We start from the raw sequence: 22,258 nt of genomic DNA on the forward strand, positions 1-22,258 counted from the left end.
AATATAAGTGGTGCTAGAGATATACAAGTGATATATTCTAAGAATACGCGTGGAACAAAGTAGGACATCCCTAGAAGATCAAAGCTGTGGCCTTGGGCAAATATTTTTGAACTTAAGCTGGTCTAGAGTCCAACATGAAGGTAAAGAAAGAGTCCAAGAGCCCCTGCAAAATGCTGAGCTCTCCCTCCAGACATGACAAAGAAGAAAGATGTCCAATGTTAAGCTGTACATTTTGAACATGCTTCTAGGGACATGAAATCCTAAGTGTCATTAATGACATTAGTGACATAGAGAAAATATTAAGAAATGTCAGGAGCTCTTGAATAATCTCCTTAACATAACCAACTTCATGGAGGAAGTCCTGTGAAATGTAAAGAATTTGGTAAGTGCATTTGTACTGCAATAAATTGGATTAAGAAATAAAAATAAGAAAACCAAACGTGTAGAACTGAGATTGGACCATTCCATAATTCTATTATGAAACACCCAACTAACCACTTTAATGGTGCCTTCATTACTTGTTTATATTTGCTCAGAGTATTTGGAAGATGTAACCAGACAATAAAAGAATTACCACAGTCACCTCTCAGCCTGCAAAAGCATATATTATGAAAGGAATTCCACTTGTACATACTTTTGTCCATGTTTGTGAGTGAAATGTTATTTTTCACAAAAGAGAAGACAACCACCACAGCAGCAGTGTGAATGATTATCCCATATGGTGAATCAACAATTATTTTTCAGCCCTCTTTTATTCTTCCCTGCAGTCACCTTAATGCTTGACTTTTAATATTTATTATTGTTAACATTGCAGAGATAGAGGCAGGGGTAGAGATGAGGTTCTCTAGCTAGTAAGGGTCAGACTAGTAGTGAGGGGCAGAGACTGGAGCTGGATTTAAACCTAAACAGATTTGCTGTAGATTCCTCAATCTTACTCACATATCTGTCCGTTGTTATTGTTGTTCTTTTTCCCTCAAAAAGAGAAGAGGAGCAAATAACTTAGAGGTGTTTTTTTCTTTTCTTTTTTCAATTTTGTTAGCTGCAGTTGATTATCAACTTCACAACAATCAATTGTGATTAGATTATAGCCATAGGATATCGGATAGGGAAAAAGGAAGAGATGAATGTTTGTGGAGAGACAAGTAGTTGATTAAGAGGTTTGTGATAAACTAATGTGGTTTAAGCTTTAATTCTGCAGTCTTCCTAGAAAAAAAAAATAAAGACAATGAATTTCCTAAGTGTGTGAGCCTTTCAGATGAGAAACTTTCAGTCAGTTTTTATAAATGAACTATATTGATAATAAAGTGAGACCAGGGATGTGGAGTGTCTGTTCATTGTAAATCCACATGGAATATTTAAGAACTTGCATTTAGGAGTGCCTCTTGGAAGAATTGGAAAGCAGATCCCGAGACCAAGCAAAAGTATTAAAAAGAATAATGATAATGGAAACCTAAGAAAATAGTGGATTCCAGGCTTTAAATCTTAGAATATTGAGACTGTGGAAAAATTTTAACAAGAACAAAAAGCCACGACACCAGGAGTTCAGAACCCAAATAGAGAAACTAATACTGACAGGCAAGCAGAACTCCTCAACTCCTGTTACAGGGCTGCTTTTTAGACAAGGAGGTTGATCTTCAGCCTGGGAAGAGTAGAGTAAATACTTGTAAGAGGAAATTGAAACTCAAGATAGGTGAGCTGATTGTGTAAGAGTACAGAGAGGCACCAAATGAGTTCAGATTCCCTGACCAGCATGAGTCTCACCCTGATAGACAAACTTCGTGACTGCTTGTCACTTTTGAGCAGTGGTGCAAAAGAGAATATATAAAGAATGGGCAATGTGATGATTTCCGTATTAAAAGCCAAATGACAAAATCAAGAAGATGCCATTTTCTAATGAATAAACAACACAATGTTTAGAAAGGATCACGATTGTTTCTTATTCGCTAAAGTTTTTAGATATGAAGACTAGGGCTTAAATGTAGATTGTAGTGTCTAGAGTTCAGAAAGCTAACTGTTGACAGGCATGTGTTAAGTGCCCAAATTTATCCAATCATATTTCTTGAGGTTCTATAAGGGAGACCTTTGGGATCCAAGAATTTGAATTCTATTTTATTTTTATTTTGTGCTAGTAGTGGGGCTTGATCTCAGGACCTGGATACTGTCACTTAACTTTTTAAGGCTCACATTTTTTCCACTTAAGCCTTAAGGCCACTTAACAACTTTTTGATAGTTATTTTGAGATAAGAATGTCAAGAACTTTACTGCCTGCCTGAATCCAAACTGTGACTCTTAGATCGCAGCCTCCTGAGTAGCTAGGATTACAGCCTAGATATTATCCCCCAGTGAATTTATAGTTTCAACAAATGCTGCAACAAGCTTGGGAACTACCTGGCTGTATGACAGACATACCATGAGTCAGATTCATGATGAAAATAATGTTAATCCACTATGACTCATAGCTGAGAGAGTGAATGACCATGTGCCAGACACTCTCATGAGTGCCTTATACATATTAACTGGTTTAATCCTCACACCTGCTTTTATAAGAGAGTGCTAGCTTTATTGCTCTCCCTTCACAGATGGGGGAACTATGACTTTTCTGAGCTCTCATGGACAGTAGTGGTGGGCTGGCATTCAAAGCGAGGCATTCTGGCATACTTGAAGTCCATGTTGCTTGGCTCACAGCCCTGTGTCAGTAGTAAGGACCATGTGTGGGTGTGTGGCATTCCCTGTCTTTAGCATCTGAGTTTGATCTTTATAAAGACAAATGGGGTCTCTTATTATACTTTCTTGATGTATAAGGCTGGAGGAATGTCTAAAATCACCTGGAATCATTTATTGAGATCTAATTTGGGAGAGCTAAACATAAATTACTGTTCCTAGTAACCCAAAATCAGCAGCAGAAATACTAGAAAATGGCCATGTGGTTAGATAGATGAAGGGTGCTGTGGTGGGCTACAAGCTCAAGATAAATCTGTAGAGGCTTTGTTCCACTGTACCTTTTCCCTAGGTTGCTCTTTTCTACTTCCTCTTCTTTCTTCTGGAAAAATTTTAATCATTTTTAAAGTCAAGACCTAAATGTCACTTCAGCCATGGAGTCTTCTTTGACGTCCCCAGGCAGATTTATCATCCCATTCTTTCTGCTTCTTTAGCACTTTGTTCCTGGCATTATAATTTTGCGATTATCTTTTCTTGTTGGTGGCACCCATGTTCAGAGTCGCTCAGCTGGAAACAGGGGGAGGACATCATTTCCTCCCTTCCTCCCACTGAGAGTCTCTGCTGTCACTAAGCCCTATCGATTTTAATTGTCTGCATATTGATAAAATCTGCCCCTTCTTCATTCCTACAGTCCCTGTGCAGCACACGTTCAAGTCTTTATGCTAACTTGTCTCACCCTGCTGTCATTTGTCAGCCACCCCCTTTATCAAACACAATCTGTTGTGCTTTCTAGAACTCCCACTTCCCCCTCCCCTGCCTATCTGTCCCTATTCCCAGACAGTAGAATAACCCTCAACCATCTATAATCTAACCCTTTCTAACTCTCCAGTCTCAACTTTTGACTTCCTGCCTTGCTTCTTGGACTGCGGTGACACTGAACTCATTGTAATTCCCCAAGCATTGCTGTTTCTTGCTGCCTCATTTTGCTCAAGCAGTGATCCTGGGATGGCTTCCCTACCACCCCCAACCTTCTTGGTGATTATGTTTGTCTATGCCCTCGATCTTATTTTCCAGGGTTCCAATTGTATTTCTACTTCTACACGAGTCCTGGAATTTTTGAAGTCAAAGATAATGCCTTATTCTCTGTTTCAGGTGGCAAATTGATGTTCAGTGTTTTGTTTCTTGAAAGAATTTTATTGTTTGGTGTAACTGGAAAGACTACAGAGTTAGAATCCTGTCTCTACTCTGGATGTGAGGTTTTGGGTATTTTGCTGATATTTTTGTCCCAATCGTCAATAGTCTTGCTAGAATTCAGTGAGATAGCAGTGTTGTCTAAAACTTTTCCAATTCCAGTGATCTGCACATGGTAGTCTTAATGCTTGTTTTTGTATGGTCAACAGTTCTTTTCCACATTTTTACAAATGTGCCAATGTTTTTATGAAAACAAAATCAGAAGTATTTTTGACAGTAGACAAAATGAAATTCAAATCCTGGTGTTCATAAATTAGGGTTTATTACAATAAATCTGTCCATGCTCATTCATTTGCAAGTCTTCTGCTGCATTTCAGTTCTAATGCTGAGTATCTTCAGCAGAGATCCCATGACCTACGACATTTACTGTCAGGCCCTAATAGGAAAAATTTTGATGAGCCTGCTCTATCCAGATACAGGAAAATTCATGTTATTCATAAACTTCTCCTTATGCATAGCAAATTTGAGAAGGGATCCATTCTCTCCCCTCTACCATCCAACACTTCATCAAGGGTCTTGGCAGAATAGTAGGTTAATGTGGAGATAGCCTACTACAAGGGCTGTCTTGGCTTTCTGGAAAAGAGGGGTAATCAACAAGAATTTAGTAGACTAAATGAATGAGCTTAAAGTGAGCTTCCCACTGATGTAATCATAGAAGAGTACATAGAAAAATCTGATTAAACCAGGTACCAGTAGTTTGTGCCTGTAATCCTAGCTACTCAGGGGGCTGATCTGAGGATCATGGTTCAAAGCCAACCTGGGCAGAAAAATCCTGTGAGACTCTTATCTCCAATTAACCACTCGAAAATGAGAAGTGGAGCTGTGGCTCAAAGTAGTAGAATGTTAGCCATGAACAAAAAGCATAGAGACAGTACCCAGGCTCTGAGTTCAAGCCCATGACTGACCTAAAAGAAAAAATCTGATTGCCATTTAATAGGATTAACTTGGTGTCTAGTGCTATTTTGGGTGTGACATTATTTTGTGATGGACCTGTTCTCTGCAAGATAATATTTAACAATCTGCCTGGCCTCTACCTACTAGATGCCAGATACCTCCTTGACAGCCAAAAGTATATTCAGACATTTCCTGGTGTACCTTGAAGTCAGAATTAGTACTGACTTGTGTAATATTGCAGCTTCAGTATTGGTTGCACTAAAGAACTTTCTGTGAGCCATTTTCAAAAGGTTCAAGAGTAGATTCAGCTTCTCTGAGTAGCTCTTCCCACTAGCTCTGTAATCCCTTCCAGCTGCAAATCTAGTACCAGCCCTGGTACTAGATAATACAGATTTACTAGCAGGCTACTTAGCATAAAGTAAGCCTGCTATGTCTCTAGTTGGAGATTTGTATTCATTCAAGTGTTTTTTTTAATTGATTGACCATGTCAATTTGTTATCTTGGACTGAAAGTCATCTAGAGGGGAAATTAATCAATTAATAGAAAAATATTTTTACTAATTTCATGGAGCCTCTAGATTAATAACAGCATGGTATTTGTGGATCTGTTTTTTCTTAGGAAATAATTTAAGAGAAATCTTCAACTAAGACACTTGATATAAACACCAGGAGATGTGTTCTTACAAAGGGTAGGATGGGGTCAAGAGGAGAGGGATAGACAAATGAAGAGAAGAAGGTGGGGGTCAGTGCGGCCAAAATTCAAAGCATATCCTATGAAAGTGAGAAAATTGAGGGAAGGGGTAGGTTGTGAGGGATGGGTGACAATGTTGAAAAGTTGACATTGATCAAGATGCTCTGTACTCATAAAGCACTTTGTTGAAAAAAAATAAGCAGAGACAAACTGAGAAAAAAAATCTCCAAACAATACAGAGTCCCTGCAGATATTTATTATAAGTAGTGAGGAGTTGTTTTGGTCAGTATTTGTCCCAGCCTCCTTAGACAGGTAGGGGGCATTTGAGGAACAGGAGCACAAATATATTGAGGACAGAAGGTCCTTTCTTTGAAATAAGGGGAAAATTGAAGATCAGAATGGCACAGCCACCTTATCCCTGATGTCCTTCAAGTGGCCTTGAAAACTCATTTCTGTAGATTTGGACTGAGGGACTATTACTGCTGGTTTCATCTACCTTAGTCCAGGCAGATCTTATGGGTGAAGATAATCTTTCATTTTTCTCTCTAGTCTTTAGACTTCATTAATCTTTGAGTGATGATGTGTAAAACTGCATTGCATCTCGTTTTAGCCCTAATGCCAGATTAAATGATACTCATCTTTTCTGTGCTCCTCCCACTGTTTCCTTCTGGCTCTCTGCCTTGCACAGCTCTGCTTTGACCTACCTATCTGGCTAACCATTTCATTCTTGTCCCTGGTTAGAGACCTGAGGTAGAGGTGAAGAAGCAGACCTTAAGCATTTTAGGGGCTTACAGGTTTTTGACACATTGATCCCTTGTAGTGTGGCCAAGTAAGAATTTTCCTTTATTTCTTTTGGGTAGATAGAATCAAAATATTTTTCTTACTGATTGGCCACTCTTCCAAGTTGATAAAAGTGCCTGCCATTTATAGGTAGGTGTCTGGTGTTTCAGTACTTCTTGGTGTCTCAAACAACATATTAGAAGTCTCACTTTCAAAATTTTTAAATATAATTCGGATCCACCTGCTCACGTAGATCTTCATATTTTTTGACAGTTTTTTTTTAGATCTTCATATTTTACTGTACATTTGAGTCACGTTCACTTCTGGCCTTTTGTTGGCTCAATGAATGTAAAAGTCTTCAGGATACTTTCCAGGCTGACTGGAACCACAATTCTTAGATCTCAGCCTCATGAGTAACTAGAATTACAAATGTGAGCTACTGATGCTCAGCTATCAGATTGTTTCCGAAAGAGATGAATTATGACATAAAAATTTACAGCAACTTCTGTGTTTTTTTCTGATGCCTATCTTACTGCTCTCTCTTTTGGGATTACTGTATCGCTAACTTATACGTTTTTATATTCTTCTTACATGTGTATATGTCCATTACATTATGCTATCTTTTGTGTTTACATTTCACATGAACAGAATCGTTATTCATACTTTCTGTTTTTATGGCAAAATATACACTGCTTTGGGTTTTGCCTTCTAGTTGAGTTTGAAATATCACACAAATAGATTTTTGAACTTAGTCATAATAATAGTCATCCCCTAGGTTGATTAATAATTTAATTGCTCTTTCAGTCTTACATAAGACTTACATTGACTCCTTTGTTTTTTGTTTAGCTTTGTTTTTGAGATGCAGCCTTGTGAATAAATGTTTCTTCAGTTTTAATACTGGTATTTGTTCCTTTTTTATTTTGGCTATATGAAAATGCATTGATCCATTTTCCTTTTGATGGACATTGGTGATAGACATTCATGCCCATCTGGTCCATGGTCCTCCTCTAGTCACAAAGTTGCTACAACCATGCTTTTAGGAGACATTCCTGCTTACCTATACTAGACCTTCTAGCTTTGCTAGGAATTTACAACCTAGGGTATGTGCACATTGTTCTTCACTGCATTTGCCAAATCACACTACTAGATGACTGGACCAGCTTCCACTAACATCTGTGAAAAGGAGTCTATCCCTCTGTAGTTGTGATTTTACAGTCTTATCTTGCACACAACAGACTGAAAACTGTTCACGAATTTGATGGGTCTGAACTAGTCTCCCACTCTTGTTCAGAACATATTTAATACAGTTTAGACTTGTTCTCTTCTTTATTTTTTCATACTTGAGCAGTGTCACTATTGGATGAGTCTATATTGCACAATTTTCTCACATAATCCAGGCCTTATTTTAGTTATGAAGGTAGATGGTATGGCTTCATCCAGACACCTGGCTCAGAGTTCTGCCTGTTGCTAGGGTTTCCCTGTCTTCTTTCCTTGGTGTTTGAATCTCTGAAACATTATGAAGTATGCCTAGTGCTATCCCTGTGGCTTTTGGATGGCCTCCATGTACTCTTCTACTTGGGTTTTATCTCCAACAGTGCAGGGTATAACTTCTTAGAATAAGTGGAAGTGCTACCAGAAGTAGTGAAACTCAGTTGGAGAGTTATTCCAACAGCACTTGGTATGACTAATATACAAGCACATGAGTGATTCACTGAATGTGTTGATAGAGAGGAAGATGGGAAGAGATCTTTAGCTACTTTCCAACTTGATTTTTGAAAGGAAAACATAATTGACCTTTGTTTACTATTTTTTAAGATATCCCTGCTCTTCACAGCAAGGAAAATTTTTTTTAATTTTTTTAAATTTTTGGGCATAAATTATTATATATCTTATAGTAAATACATTATAATTTTGTTTTTTAATGAACAGGGCATATTGAAACAAACAATGGAGAATTAGATAAGAATATAAAGATCTATATACTCAAGTATGTAAATTTTTTCATGGGGTATCTTGTTACTAGCAGTGATGTGTGGAATGTGAACCCTATTTGGCTCTCCCTCAACCCCATGCCTACTTGGTCCTTTTCCAGTCACAATGGCCATTTTAATGGAAATGGTCAACCCTTAGAAGGACCTGGAATGTGTATTATTTAGATTTTACTGGACTAGACAAGTGGGATTTGGTTCTTCTACTCCAATTATCAAAAGATTAACCCTTTGCCCTCTTCATTCTGATTGTAACCCGTCAGAGACAAAGGAGTTGTTTGTATAAGATAGTTGAAAAAAAGGAGGCCCCATGCCAAGTAGAATGTTTCTCAGTTGAAGGAGGCAGCAATCATTGCACACATTTTTTTTTTCTGTGTTTCAGGCTTCTATAGAGGCTTCTGGTGAGATCGCATTATGCAAGACTGGATTTCCTGAAGATGTTTACAGTGCAGTCTTATCGAAGGATGTTCATGAAGGACAGCCCCTTCTCAATGGTACCATCTTTTAAGATATATTTGTGCATACATTATTGATGCTTTTGAAATAAACTAGTAATTTAAAAAGACTGTAGATCATCTCTATTGTATAAAGAAGTTTTTCACAATCTCTGTAATGAGACTGTAGGGGCTTTATTTTAGGATTGCAGAAGAGCTCATATATCGCTCACATACATTATTGAAACTCTTCAGGTCTTTTGAAAATTTCAGATCTCTTTTTAAGTTTGTAGTAGGTCTTTCATACCACTGTATTTTTACTATATTTTTGCATACATTTTACTTAGAAGAATTATTTTTCATTTATCTGATTCTACTAGTTTTTTAAACATCTCCTTAGCATTCCCAATTAATGAAAGGAAATCATTATAATATTACCTTTTGATAAAAATATCAAAGTTAAATATTTAAATTATAGCAAACAAATTGAAAAAGTAGTGTTTCAGTTCTGTAGCATGAAATCTATAATTTTGTTATGATATTCCTTGTGGAAATTATTAGATAGCTAACTTAGTTGTAGTATATGTAAATCTCGAAGACTCATTTTCCATGCAAATATGGATCAAGCTCATTATAGTTTTGAAAACTCATGCCAACAAGTTTAGATAAAATATGAAAATAACCTGGGCACGAAAAGCCATGCTGAAACCACCTTCCTCTAGCTTCAATTGATAGCAAATAAAATTTTGGTTAGTGCTATTTTCATGTGCTTATTTATCATTATGCCAAATGTCATTGAAATGTGAAAGCAGGAAGAATTGATTAGTAAGTTATGTTTAAACTATATTTTCCCACAAATCTTGCATATCTCTGACGCTATTTTTGAGAGCTGCATTTAGAAAACCTTTATAACCTCAACTAATTAATTTACACAGAGCTCTACCACCATAGCCTTAATTGAAGTATCTCCATAGCACCGGCAAATATTCCTGGTACAATTCTTTAGAATATCATAGAAGACTTTGAAATGTAAATAGCTTCTTAGCTATTAAAGTTCTTTGGCACATCTTACATTTCATTTTAATTTTCTATTTATATTATGATGCCCTTATACCTAGTCTTTCTAAGAGCTGATTTTTAAGATTTTCTTAAAGCTGTCCTTTACTTACTGCCTCATTACATGGTATTTTAATGGGGGCCTGAATTGCTACTATCTCTAGAGCAGAATGGTTGACATGGTGGTTTAATTCAAATCATAATAAGTCAGTTTTACTTAGCTCAGTGTGAATCTTGAAGTTCTGCATGTTTTTATTTTCTTTACATCTGTGAATTATTAAGAAGCATCCTAAAATATAGCATGGAGTATATTATAGCATGGAGATATTATTTGAATATGTAAAGTGATTTAATTCTACGAAATAATTGAGGCAGATAAAAATGTCAGTGGAATTTGTTGCATTTTTGTAAAATGCATTTTTTATGATTTATTTTTAAATGAGTACTGGTTTTCCCTCAAGGCTCACAATTTGTTGGTTACAAATAAGCACATGGCCTGTCACTAGAAGCCATTGATTTAAGATTAATTACTTGGGCATGTTGAATGGTTTTGAAAATAATAGCTTGTTTTCTATTCTTTTGATAATACTGCTGACAGCATAAGTTGGGAATAGTTTTTCACCAGCATCTTTTTAGTCTAATCTAGACACTTAGGATCTTTGTAAAACTTGCAAATGTGAAAGATTAAAAATATGTTTTTGAGGTCGGGTGCCGGCCGCTCGTGACTGTAATCCTAGCTACTCAGGAGACTGATATCTGAGGATCATGGTTCAAAGCCAGCCATGGCAGGAAAGTCCATGAGACTCTTATTTCCAATTAACTACCAGAAAACCAGAAGTGGGTCAAGTGGTAGAGTGCTTGTTTTGAGCTGAAGAGCTGAGGGACAGCACCCAGACCCAGAGTTCAAACCCCACGACCACCAAAAGAAAAAAGTGTATAACTACCACTGAGAACAAAGTGTATGATACATAATCTTACAGAATTTTCCACTTGTGATATTATTACTTTTTACTTTTTTTCTTCTCAGAGGATATTAAAGAACACCAGCATGTGACAGCTTATAGCATGCTGCTTAAACACATTGGTTAACATATAATTTTTATTTGTGTATGAATCCCAAGTATGTAGATGGATCTATGTAAAAGATGTACAATTATTATGAGGTTTACCTTTGTTAAATAAGTTTGATCATTGTAGAATTGAAAATTATAGAACTACATAGAGAAAAAATAAAGCAACTTCAATCTCAAAGAAAATATTGATTAGTAGAAAAAAAAGTTTTGAAAGGAAGAAAATTTCTCGTGCTTTTGTGAGTACCATCATTCTTCTTTCCAAGAGTGTTCTCACATGTTAATATTTCTTACAGAGACTTTGTCCCTCAAAATAATTATATGCTTTATCTTTCATCTGGATTTTGGAGATTTTAGTAGTATGGTCATCTCTATACATAAAAGACAAATAGCTTGCCATAATTAAATTTTATGACCTTTGTGTCCTATATTCATTTGGATCCATCGAATAGGCAAGAAGACTGATTACTTTTGCCATGGCTCAGTGGGCTATAGGGTTTAAGGAAAAAAGTAATTGCACAGAAGAGGTACATCACAATCCTTGAGGCCGTTGCTTTATGGTTTATTCTGCCATCTAAGCTTGACCTTAAAGTCATTACTATTTAATTTCATAATTTTTTCTTGTTTTCTCTATGCTTTGCTGAAAACATTCCTTTTTAAATATTGTGGCATATATGGGTTTGCCTTTTATTTTTTAAGGATCAATTTTAGTATTCTTGGACAATCATTTTAGGTTGTGATTTTCTGATCTGTTTTTTAAAATGTAAATCATAACTCCTCACGCTTGCCATTTCTTTTAATTCCCAATAGATGACATAGAGGGAGAAGAGGACAATGTCTTGCTAATATATATAGTGTGGTTTCATGAGATATAGCCAGCATGTTAAACCATGTACTAAAGTTTCATTTTTGATACATCCAGGATTATGAATGCTAATCAGTTTTCAAACAGTTGAGTAAACATCGCATTGAATATGCTTGACAGTACTAAGCTTGAAGATCTAAGGTGATAATACTCTTGATAGAAAGGCTATGGAGAAAAAATTATGAAGTATGCACACTAGCCATTCATTCAGGAGTAGCCAGTCTTCTTCTATCCTCCTGTTAATTTTTGGTTGTCATGGATTTTGTATAAATAACAGAGCACACCTAAAGAACCATTCATCTCCTTCTAGATTATCTTCTATTTCTTTTAATCATACTTTCGTGAAATCATAAAAAGGCAAATATATTTTACGATCAATCTTACTTCTCATGCTTTATCACGTGAACACTTCTACTTGTTGAAGATACTCTAGCATTTTTTTAAATGGCTAAACAGACCCATGTTCTATTTTGTTAGCCAAACCAGACTTTGCTTAACTGTGTCTCTATTTTTGAACATACAGGTTGTTTCCAATTTTTCTCTCTTATATATAGCGCTGCTATGGAGATTCTTTTTAGAGAAATTTTATTTTTCTTAAGGGACATTTTCTTTGAGAATTTGTTTTTGGAAGTAGAATTACTAGGTCAAAAGGGACACAGTGTTGGATAACTGTCTTAAGCATTTAATTTTTTAAAAAATTAATTTTATAGGACCCTTCTTTACAAGAGTAAGAATATGTTCTTTTCAGGGTACTTATAAATAATTTTATAATGTTTTCTAGTTTTTGTTGCTAACTGTCTTTGAAAAATATTTTGTTTTGTTATGTTACAGAATGTATGTGTTTGTCTTATAAGTTAGGATTGATTCTATTGTGTTTAGGTCATCATTTTTACCTTGCATTTTTCTATTCTGTTTTCAAAGCATTTATTGCTAAGCCCTTCATTTTACAGACAAGCAAATTAGAGCTCAGAGAGATTATAGGCTTTTTCCCATGATTATATAGCTCTTTGGACTGTTAGATGCAGCCCTGGAATTAGAACTCAGGCTTCCAAATAATTAATCTAGCTCTGTGATACAGATGATCTCTCTCTCTCTCTCTATCACACACACACACACACTCTCACACACTCACACACACACACACACACACACACACACACACACACACACACACACACCAGACATACAGACAAACATATTCAGAGAGAGAGGAATGAAGGCTGAAGGGAGCTACTTGTGGCAACTTTATTTTTAGAGTTGTTGTTTTCCCAGCCCCCCTCCCTCCCGCCCCGCCAAGTTAGGACTATGGTGTTAGCACTGCTAGACATGTTTTGGGACTATTAGACTAAAAATAAAACACCTCTTCTAGTTATAAATATATTTTTAATATTTTCACTCATCAATTTGTGCATATTGTCATAAGCAGAAAAATATAGGTCTTTGGAAGATATTTAGTCTGTAATATTATACTTATACTCCACTCAAAAGGGAAAAATACTTTTGTGGTAGCACATAACTTGAAAATGAAATAACCACAATCATAAGCTTCCGTTCTTTTGCCAACAGTGTACCTGAGATTCTGAACTCACAACCACTCTATGACTTTGCTTTTGGTCTGCTTTTCCTGTGGAAGTCATGAGTTATATTCTTGAGTGTTTTTCCTTGGTTGTCTGAATGCTTAGACATTTCACTAAGTAAATTCCTCCAGATCTGGTCAGCATAAATAGCAACCAGCAATTACCATGAATATTTTCAGTAATCCATTCATATTCACCACCTCCGGGCAGCACATGATGATTATTTTCAACTAGATGAAATTTGATTTAGATTAGTTTGCTTACTCATTGGGCTTGTCTGCTTTATATGTGAGCTACAATTTGGAGTGTTCTTACTGGTCTAGTAGAATGTATTTTACGGCTGTACTAATTTTAACAATAGGATTATGTACCTTTGTATGACATATATTACTCAACATAAAAGAGACCTATTTCTGTAATGTGCTATGAAACTGAGGCTTTTGGTATTTCTTTTTAATGGTAAATTTTTGTTGTTAGTACTGGTGTATAAATACTTTAAAATATTTGAGAGATGAATTTGTAAAATCAGGCAGGCTTTAGACATTCATTGATTTTCCATTGATTATGGAAAATAGTATCAGCACAGTGATTGAGTTGTTGGATGTTGGTGTGAAACTAAGGAGGAACAAATGAAATTCAGCCAGGAACATTCTCATGGGTGACTCTTTCATATGTGATAGGTGATAAGACTTGTTGTTGTTGTTGTTGTTGTTTAGTTTTGTTCACCAGTACCAGAGTTTGAACTCAGGCCTTCAAACAAACTTGGCTTGCTCACTAAGTAGTTCTCTCTATTCCTTGAACAATGTCCCCAGCTCAGATTTCTGCTGGATATTTTTGAGATTAAGAGTGTAAAGCATACCGGGAGAGTGCCGGTGGCCTGTAATCTTAGCTACTCAGGAGGCTGAGATTTGAAGATCACGGTTTAGAGCCAGCCCAGGCAGGAAAGTCTGTGAGACTTATCTCTAGTTATCCACCAGAAAACAGGAAAGTGGCACTGTGGCTCAAGTGGTAGAGTGTTGTCCTTGAGCTGAAGAGCTGAGGGACAATGCTCAGGCCCAGAATTCAAGCCGCACAACCAACCACGACCAACCCCTTGCCCCCCCCCCAAAAAAAAGAAAAGATTGTAAGGTATTCTTCTGCTCCAGCTGCCTTCGAATTGTGACCTCCAGTTCTCACTCAGTTTACTGAGTAGCTGTTATTGAACACATGAGCCAAAGGCTCCTGGTAATTTTTTTAAATTAAATTTACTTTACTGTTAGTATAGAGGTGATGTATAGAGGGATTACAATTACATGAGTCAGGTATTGAGTACCTTTGTTTTCGTATGGTGTCTTCTGTTCTTTCAGTTCTTCCCTCCTGTTTCTGCCCACAAGTTGTATAGTTCTTCATCAATGTCCAGTGCGTACCACTATTGTACTTTTTGCCCCTTTCTTTTTTAACTGTATAGTAAGCTCAAGAAAAGAACTTTCATCCTTACTTTTATTGTAATTGTGTGTAGACTTTAATACTTGGACATTTTTTTAGGCTTTTAGGAGGCGTTTTGTGTCAACTCTGTGCTATAACTGACATCAACAACTCTGATTGTCCCATTCTTCTTTTGGTCTTTTGTCAGTGATTACCAGACTCCAGTAATTTGGGATAGTGAAGGTTTCTTTTTTAATCACCTTATACCCAGAAGATATGTGTTAAAGCCTCTCAATGTTCTACACCTATATCCTTACAAGCACCAGCAAGGAGACAAATAAGATATTTGAAATCTGGCCTTATTCTCTCTGCCATCTTAATCTGTATGGTCAACATCTAGCATGGGCAAGAAAATAAACACCGTGCTTAAGTTCAATACATTATATGTTAGATAGTATGAGGAAAATCAAAGCAGAGAAAGGAGAGGGGAGAATAGTTGCTTCTGAAGTTACATTAGGGAAGTCAAGGGAGGCTCACTTCATAGATAACAATTGAGTAAAAACTGGTGTTGATGTTGTTCAAGGGCTGTAGATATATTGGGACATTGCAAATAGATCAAACAGCAAGTGCAAGGGCCCTGAGGAAGGATTATGTCTACAGTGTTGAATGGGTAGCAGTGAGCTCAGGACTAGAGTGGAGAAAAAGAGGGGAGGAGGGCAGATAAGGTCAGAGCAGTAATGGGCTACTTTGTGTGGTGCATTGTAGACCATTCTAAGGACTTTGGCTTTGACTATGAGGAGGTAAAAAACTATTGAAGGGCTTTCAGCAGAGGAAGGACATGATCTGACTTTAAAAGCAGGGTCTGACTGGCAGTTGAGAAAAGACTAAAGAGGTTAGAGAAAAAGATCAGGAAGAAGGCTGGTAAGGACCTAGGTGGGAGAAAGTGGAGATGTGTCACATCAGCAGTGAGGTAAGAGGAAAGAATTGAGTTTTGAATTTTAAAAATTAGGTAAGTGAAATTTATAAAATATAAAATTAACTACTTTAAATCGAACAGTATACACGCACTTATTATTTTCAAAGTGCTGTATAACTGTACTTCTATCCAGTTCCAGGCACATCCCTTATTTCAAAGAAAAGCCCTCGAACCACTAAGCACTTGCTCCCTATCCACCTTGCTTCACAAGATTTGGGTCTGGCTTCTTTCCCTTAATGTGATCTAATTTGTGTCCGTACCTCATCTTTTTGGGGATTAATAATATTCAGTTAAATGCATGCATACACACATATGTGTGTCTATGCATATGCCAAACTTTTATTTATTGTTGATGTACATTTAAGTACATTTTCATCTCTGTGCTATAGTGGATAGTACAGTATATGTACTTCTTATGTTTTGGGTATGGACCCAGGAGTGGAATTGAGAGGTTTTGTAGTAAAGCTGTGTTTTACTTTTGGAGGACTTACCAGATTATATGCTACAGAAGCTGAAGAGCCATTTTTTCTATTCTACCTAGCAAGTACAGGGCTACATTTCATGCACAGCTTTGCCATCACTTACTATTTTACATTTATGTCCATTGTCACCATACTTGTGTGTGTGTGTGTGTGTGTGAAATGGTATCTCATTTATTTGTTTTGCATTTCTTAAATGACTACTGATAATGTCTATCTTTTCATGTGTATCATTTATATATCTTTTGGGGAGAGAGTCATTGAAACTCTTTGTTCATTTTTATTTAGTTGTCTTTTGTTTTTCTGTACTAAGACTATTTCATATATTCTGGATACATTTTTCTGATATGTTATTTATAATTGTTTTCTGTTAATCTGTAGATTTGTTATCTTAGTCTGTTTGGGCTACTATGATAAAATATTACAGGTTGGGTGACTTATCAACAGTGGAAGGTGCTTTCTCACAGTTTGAGAGGCTGGGAACCTAAAAGTGTGGGCAGATTTGGTGTCTGATAATGGTCATTTTCCTCAAAAAGCCCATCTTCTTTTTGCTGGCACAAGTGGTAAGGAATATGTCTGGAGCCTCTTATAAAGAGTACCATTCATGTTAAGATAGGGTACTATTCATTTAATCACTTTCTAAGAGTCTTATCACATTGGTGATTAGAATTTTAGCATATGAGTTTTGAGGGCAATATAAATAAATATTTAGGCCATAGAGGATTCTTTTGTACTTTATTTAAAAGTCATGTTGATATATGTTGTTTATTCATAAATATATCTTGAGAATTAACATCCACCATTTGTACCTTTTTAATGATGTCTTTTGATACACAAAAGTTGTAATCTATATTTTTGTTGTTGGTTTTAGATTTGGTATTGCTTTAAGAATCCTTTATAGAACTTCAGGCTATGATTTGCCTCTGTTTTATTCTAATAATTTTGTAACTAAAGAACACTTTCATATTAGTTATTGATCTGTTTTTTATTTTGTGTATGGTGTTAGATAGAGGTCTCACTTTGTTTTCAATATATGCTTCAAGATAAAGCTGACAGGATATGATGAATTGGTTATATGTATGTGTGAAAAAAAATTCAAGGTTGAACTTATGCTGCCTATTTGAGAACTGGTAAGGTTGTTTCTCCTTGTGTTAGAGAAGACCAGGAGCTCAGTTTGAATCTGTTGAATTGAAGATGTGAGATATCGGGGGACAATGACATGTGAGTCAGTTTCAGCGAAGAAGACCAAGCTACAGAGAAGATAGAACCAGGTATATACAGTGTAGCTAAAGCATGACATAGAGTGGAATCATTAAAGAGCTAATTTGAGGAGAAACGAAGGAACGAAGAAACAGTTTTGATATCAAGGCTTTAAGGAGTCTAGTTCTTATTCATAGATTGAATAAGAACATGAGACTGAGAGAGATAGGAGAGATGCTGTATGGGGTGATGTCTTAGATAATACATAAAAAACAGTGCATTCATCCTTAAGGGAGGTCAACTCACATGAGCACTGAGAATTCACCCAGTGGATTCAGCATGATGGAGTTACTGTATCTCTGATAGAAAGTCTCAGGGACAAGGATACAAAAGCTTGATTTTTGTGTATATGAGGGAAGTTGAACACAGATTAAATTTTCCATTAAAAAAAGAGAAATTGAGTAGGAGAGTATGTTTAGATGACAAGGAAGAAAAATCTAGCAGGCAAAGTTGGTGGGGGGAAGGTACAGAAGAGAGCAGACAAATGCAGTATGGAGTAGGCTAAAGAGGTGAGATGAGCTGTGATTCAAACCACACGTGGTGTATGTACCTGGATTTACAATCCACTGTGCCATGTTTTGTTGCGTTAATCCTCAAGAAGTTAAGTGTCTTTAATTCGACTGTTTTTTGTCAGCAGACTTTTTCTACAGAAATGGCAGAGAGGATGAAAATGAAACCCTTATAGTGTTTGCTGTTTCACTGCTGTACCATCCTTGACAGATGGCTATCCATTCTCTGCAGGAATACTAGTGCCACTTGCTTTCCCAAAATGGGGAGGAGATATCTCTCTTTCCAAGCCTTCTCTATCCTTGGAGAATGTTATCAGTAAAAAAGTGACTTCATAAAGAGATTCACTGAAGCATATGTTTTAGAAATTTTTATCCATTGGTGCTTTTGGCACCACATAGAACAACTGCAGTCCCTTATGCTCTGATGATTTCCTTCACTATTTGTTCATTTCAGCAAGTATTGCTGAACACTTGCCCTGTGCACACCTGTGTCAAAGACATAGGCAATAATGGTCAACAGACCAGGACAGAACCCTGGAGAAGGAACTTTTTGGTAGATATCCTTCAGATACCTCAACCTAATTTCCTGGGTTCCTTTAATTTGATTTCTGAGCTGAACATTCATTCCTCTTAACAGAGGAAAGTGAGTTTCCCTACATAACTGAACTTAATATCTCATCCCCTAGTGTGTACCACCAGCATCCCTCTTGCCTTTGATGTGAATGCAGCACTTTCAGCTCTAGGTGGAATTGGCATTATTTATGGCTGCATTGTTCTGTTTGCTCCTGCTAAGGTTGTAGTTAACTAAAACTCCTGGGTGCTTTTCAGACACACTGCTTATCATCTTGCACTTGTAAAATTGATTTTTATACACAAATGTTAGACCTGTAGGTTGAGGTTTTGTTAAAGACCTTAGCTTCAAAATACTCTGCAAAAATCTATTAGCAACCCAAATACACAGCAACCCTGGGAAACAACATCAGTATTTTGAATCCTCTATGAAATTCATGGAGTAAAATGTTTCTCTCTTTGTCTCTCTGTCTCTCTCTGTCTCTCTCTCTCTCCTGTCTCTCCCACACATACACACACATGCACACATTTACACATCAGAGACTCTCACAAATTTCACACATTTTCTTTGAATCATTTAATGATTCAATCATTAAGTTCCCTACAGAAGATTCCAGACACATGCAAAAACTATATTTGAATTTTGGACCATGATTTTCTTAAAATAGTTTTCTTAATGCCAGGCAATGGAGAGAGTGCAGATATATAAAGTCAAAAATAATAGGGAAGTTGTGTTATCACTGTATCATTACAGTTATGTCTACTTAAGATCACTACTGAAACATGAATTTCATTAAAACATTTTTAATATAGAACTTATTAATTTTGAAAGAAATGCAGATGTTAAATAAAAAGTTATGAGATTACAGTGTGCTGAGTGATTAAACAGAGGAAATGGTTTCTTCAGATCTTTTGTTGTATCTCTGCCCTAAGTACTACTGACTTCTGGTTTCATGTGAAGTTTGAGGCAGAAAGAAAACTTAAGAAATCCACCGCTGTGAAAGTCTTGATGTTCTCATTTCTAGCTGACTTGCCTTCCTCTTCCCATCTTCAAGGAGTTTTTAATATACATTTTCATTGAAAATCCAGGATTTTTAGTTATATATAACAGAAGAAATTGGGGAAAATATTCTTAAATTTACTTTTTAAATTTTGTTTTATTGTAAAAGTGCTGTACTAAAGGGGTTAGTTACATGAGTAAGGCAATGAGTACGTTTCTTGTCCAGCATTGTTACCCCTTCCCTTGTTGTTCTCCCACTATCCCTTCTTTATCCTATCTCCCTCACTTCCCCCTTCCCTGACCTGAAGTTGTAAAGTTCATTTCTAATATACTCTCTTGTGAGTATCCTTGTTGCAGTGGGTCATCCTGTGAACGTGTTTCAGCATTTTGTTATTTCCTTTCCCCTCTCTGAGTTAGACAAGTGTATATACAAGATGCAGGGTACCACAGTTAAGTACAGTGACAACAGGGATATACCATAGGGGGAAGAACATACGAAGGAAATAAAAAAAATCACATAGTACATTAAAAACAACAACAAAAACACCTCTTGTGTCCATATCTTGGGGTTCATTTCACTTACCATCATCTTATATGGTCAGGTATACATAGCTTTTGAGCTTTTCTCCCTATCCGATAAAATTATCCTAGATGTATAGTAATTATTGCAATGAGGGAAACCATGGGCCTATATTTTTGGGGGTATGAATTTCATTTTTTAACAAAGTAATGAATGTTGCCTATTTTCAAGAGTCATATATCTTACTAAAAAAAAGTGTGAATTTCTGTTAGTGGATTTTATGTCAATAGATGGATATTCTATAACCAAATAGAACAAAGAAATAGGCCAGGGGCTGGGAAGGTGGCTCAGTGGTAGAGTGGTTGCCTTGCATGCATGAGGTCCTGGGTTCAATTCTTAGCACCACATAAGCAAAAAAGAAAAAAGCCAGAAGTGGCACTGTGGCTCAAATGGTAGAGCACTAGCCTTGAGCTGAAGAGCTGGGAGACAGTGCCCAGGCCCAGAGTTCAGGTCCTATGACCGGACCCCCCCACCAAAAAATAGGCCAAAATCCTTAACATGTTTATTGATGTGAGCACATTTTGTGAGGCTGGACTTCAGTATCTTTGTGTTTTAACTGTACCTCTATTGGAGCCAAAGCTGTTTTCTTTAATTGTTCATTGTTGAATCTCACAGATTGTTCTAGATGGAATTTTTCCTTGGAAGGGGAAAGTTGCTTACAGCCTGGTTTGCAAATTTTCCACTTTCAGTGTGGATAAGGTGTCCTTTATGGATGATGTATTTTGCTGTTATTTTGGGGGGAAATGTCTCTTACACTTCTTTCCATGTGGAATTGTATTTAATGCTAACATCCATACTCTGTTGTATCAAGAATGAAATTGAGAATGTCAGCCACTTCTGAAGATTGTGTGCATTTACACTTGGACGCGTCTCTCTGTGTGTCTCTCCAGAAGCCAGCCACTCTTTGTGGCAACACATCACTTGCCCTGTGCTTTTTATTAGCAAAAGGAAGTTTCCTTCAACAAATGTACTCATTAGATGTTTTTATTCTAGTACCTCTTATATTTACTGCTACAAGATTCTGCCATGTTCCTGTGCATTTTTTCCAGTTCATTTTTTTTCAGTGACTGTATAAAAGTAAAGAAAATGGCTCTGAAAATTCTCTTGTTTGAATGTTTTTAAATGTAAAAGTACTCAGCAGCTTATTAAAATGTGACTACCTCGGCTCCACCTTAAACTTGAGGTCTGTATGTATGTCTGCATGCATTCAAGTGAATTACAAGTGATTCTGATAAATGTGGTTTTTCATCACACACATATTTGGCTTTAGTGTGTGTTTTCATAATAGAAAAACAGATCATGTTCAATTCTGTATGTAAACAGTCAAACCATATTAGTTCAGATGGATATCTAAGGATGCTTCTGAAGGCTACACACTGTCTTTTGCCTTTTTATGTAGAAGCCTACTTCTTCTCTTTGTTTGGACAAATATTGCTAGTATCTTAAATAGAAGTTGAAAAAAATCTAATTCAAGTTATCAATGCAACAGATCCTATCTTGAATACACCATTATTATATTTTTGTTTGCTTTAAAGCATCTGGATATTTATTTCTGCAGATGCTCAAATAGAGTAACAGGTTTTAATAAAAAACGCTAAGTAAATACAAACTAAGGTTCTTTGCTTACCTGATAATAGTAATAAAATAAAAACTGTACTAAAAGAAAATGTCCCATAAGCTCTTCTTCTCACTTTGTTCCTTAGAGCTGAGAGCTCCTCCTTCCTGGCCACTTGACTTATCTGCTGAGCCTGTGGTCTGAGCATCAGTTTTCCTGAAGGGGGGAAGCAATTTGGCTTTTTTGATCCCATCTGCCCTTCTTTTTATTCTCTTTTCATCTCCACACTTGGCTTTAGTTGGTAGTTTTTGGATTCTGTTTTCAAATCCTACAAAGCAGGCTAGTTCATTATTACTTTGACTTTTGTCTCAAAAGTTACCTTTACATTTAGCATTTTCAAATTTAGTATGTGATAAGAATTTAAGAAACTGTTGATCATAAGGAAGTTACAAGGAACTAGGAAGTATTTATGTTCTATATATTTATTAAAAATATCTTTTTTCTGCTGTTTATGAGGAAGTCGCTGTCATTGCCTTGGAAAATGTCAGTGCTTAGCTAACACTGATTAAGTTGTGGTAGTGGGCAAAGATCTATAAATGTTTTCTTAAAGAATTTCTACATTTAAAGGACAAAATGTTTTCTTAAAGAATTTCTACATTTAA

General features: G+C 36.3%; 1 protein-coding gene across 1 annotated transcript in view; it reads left to right on the plus strand.

Moving 5' to 3' along the window:
• The first annotated feature begins 4,950 nt into the window (after positions 1-4,950).
• The window catches only part of Cdh2 (cadherin 2, type 1, N-cadherin (neuronal)), a 203,946-nt gene continuing 186,638 nt past the window's right edge, over positions 4,951-22,258 (plus strand). Inside the window, exons 1-2 of the mRNA XM_013014810.1 lie at positions 4,951-5,075; positions 8,601-8,755. Of these exons, the coding sequence (XP_012870264.1) occupies positions 4,951-5,075; positions 8,601-8,755 (280 nt within the window). The remainder of the gene's footprint in view (positions 5,076-8,600; positions 8,756-22,258) is intronic.

This window comes from Dipodomys ordii, unplaced genomic scaffold (assembly GCF_000151885.1).
Source record: "Dipodomys ordii isolate 6190 unplaced genomic scaffold, Dord_2.0 Scaffold25, whole genome shotgun sequence".
NCBI lineage: Eukaryota > Metazoa > Chordata > Mammalia > Rodentia > Heteromyidae > Dipodomys > Dipodomys ordii.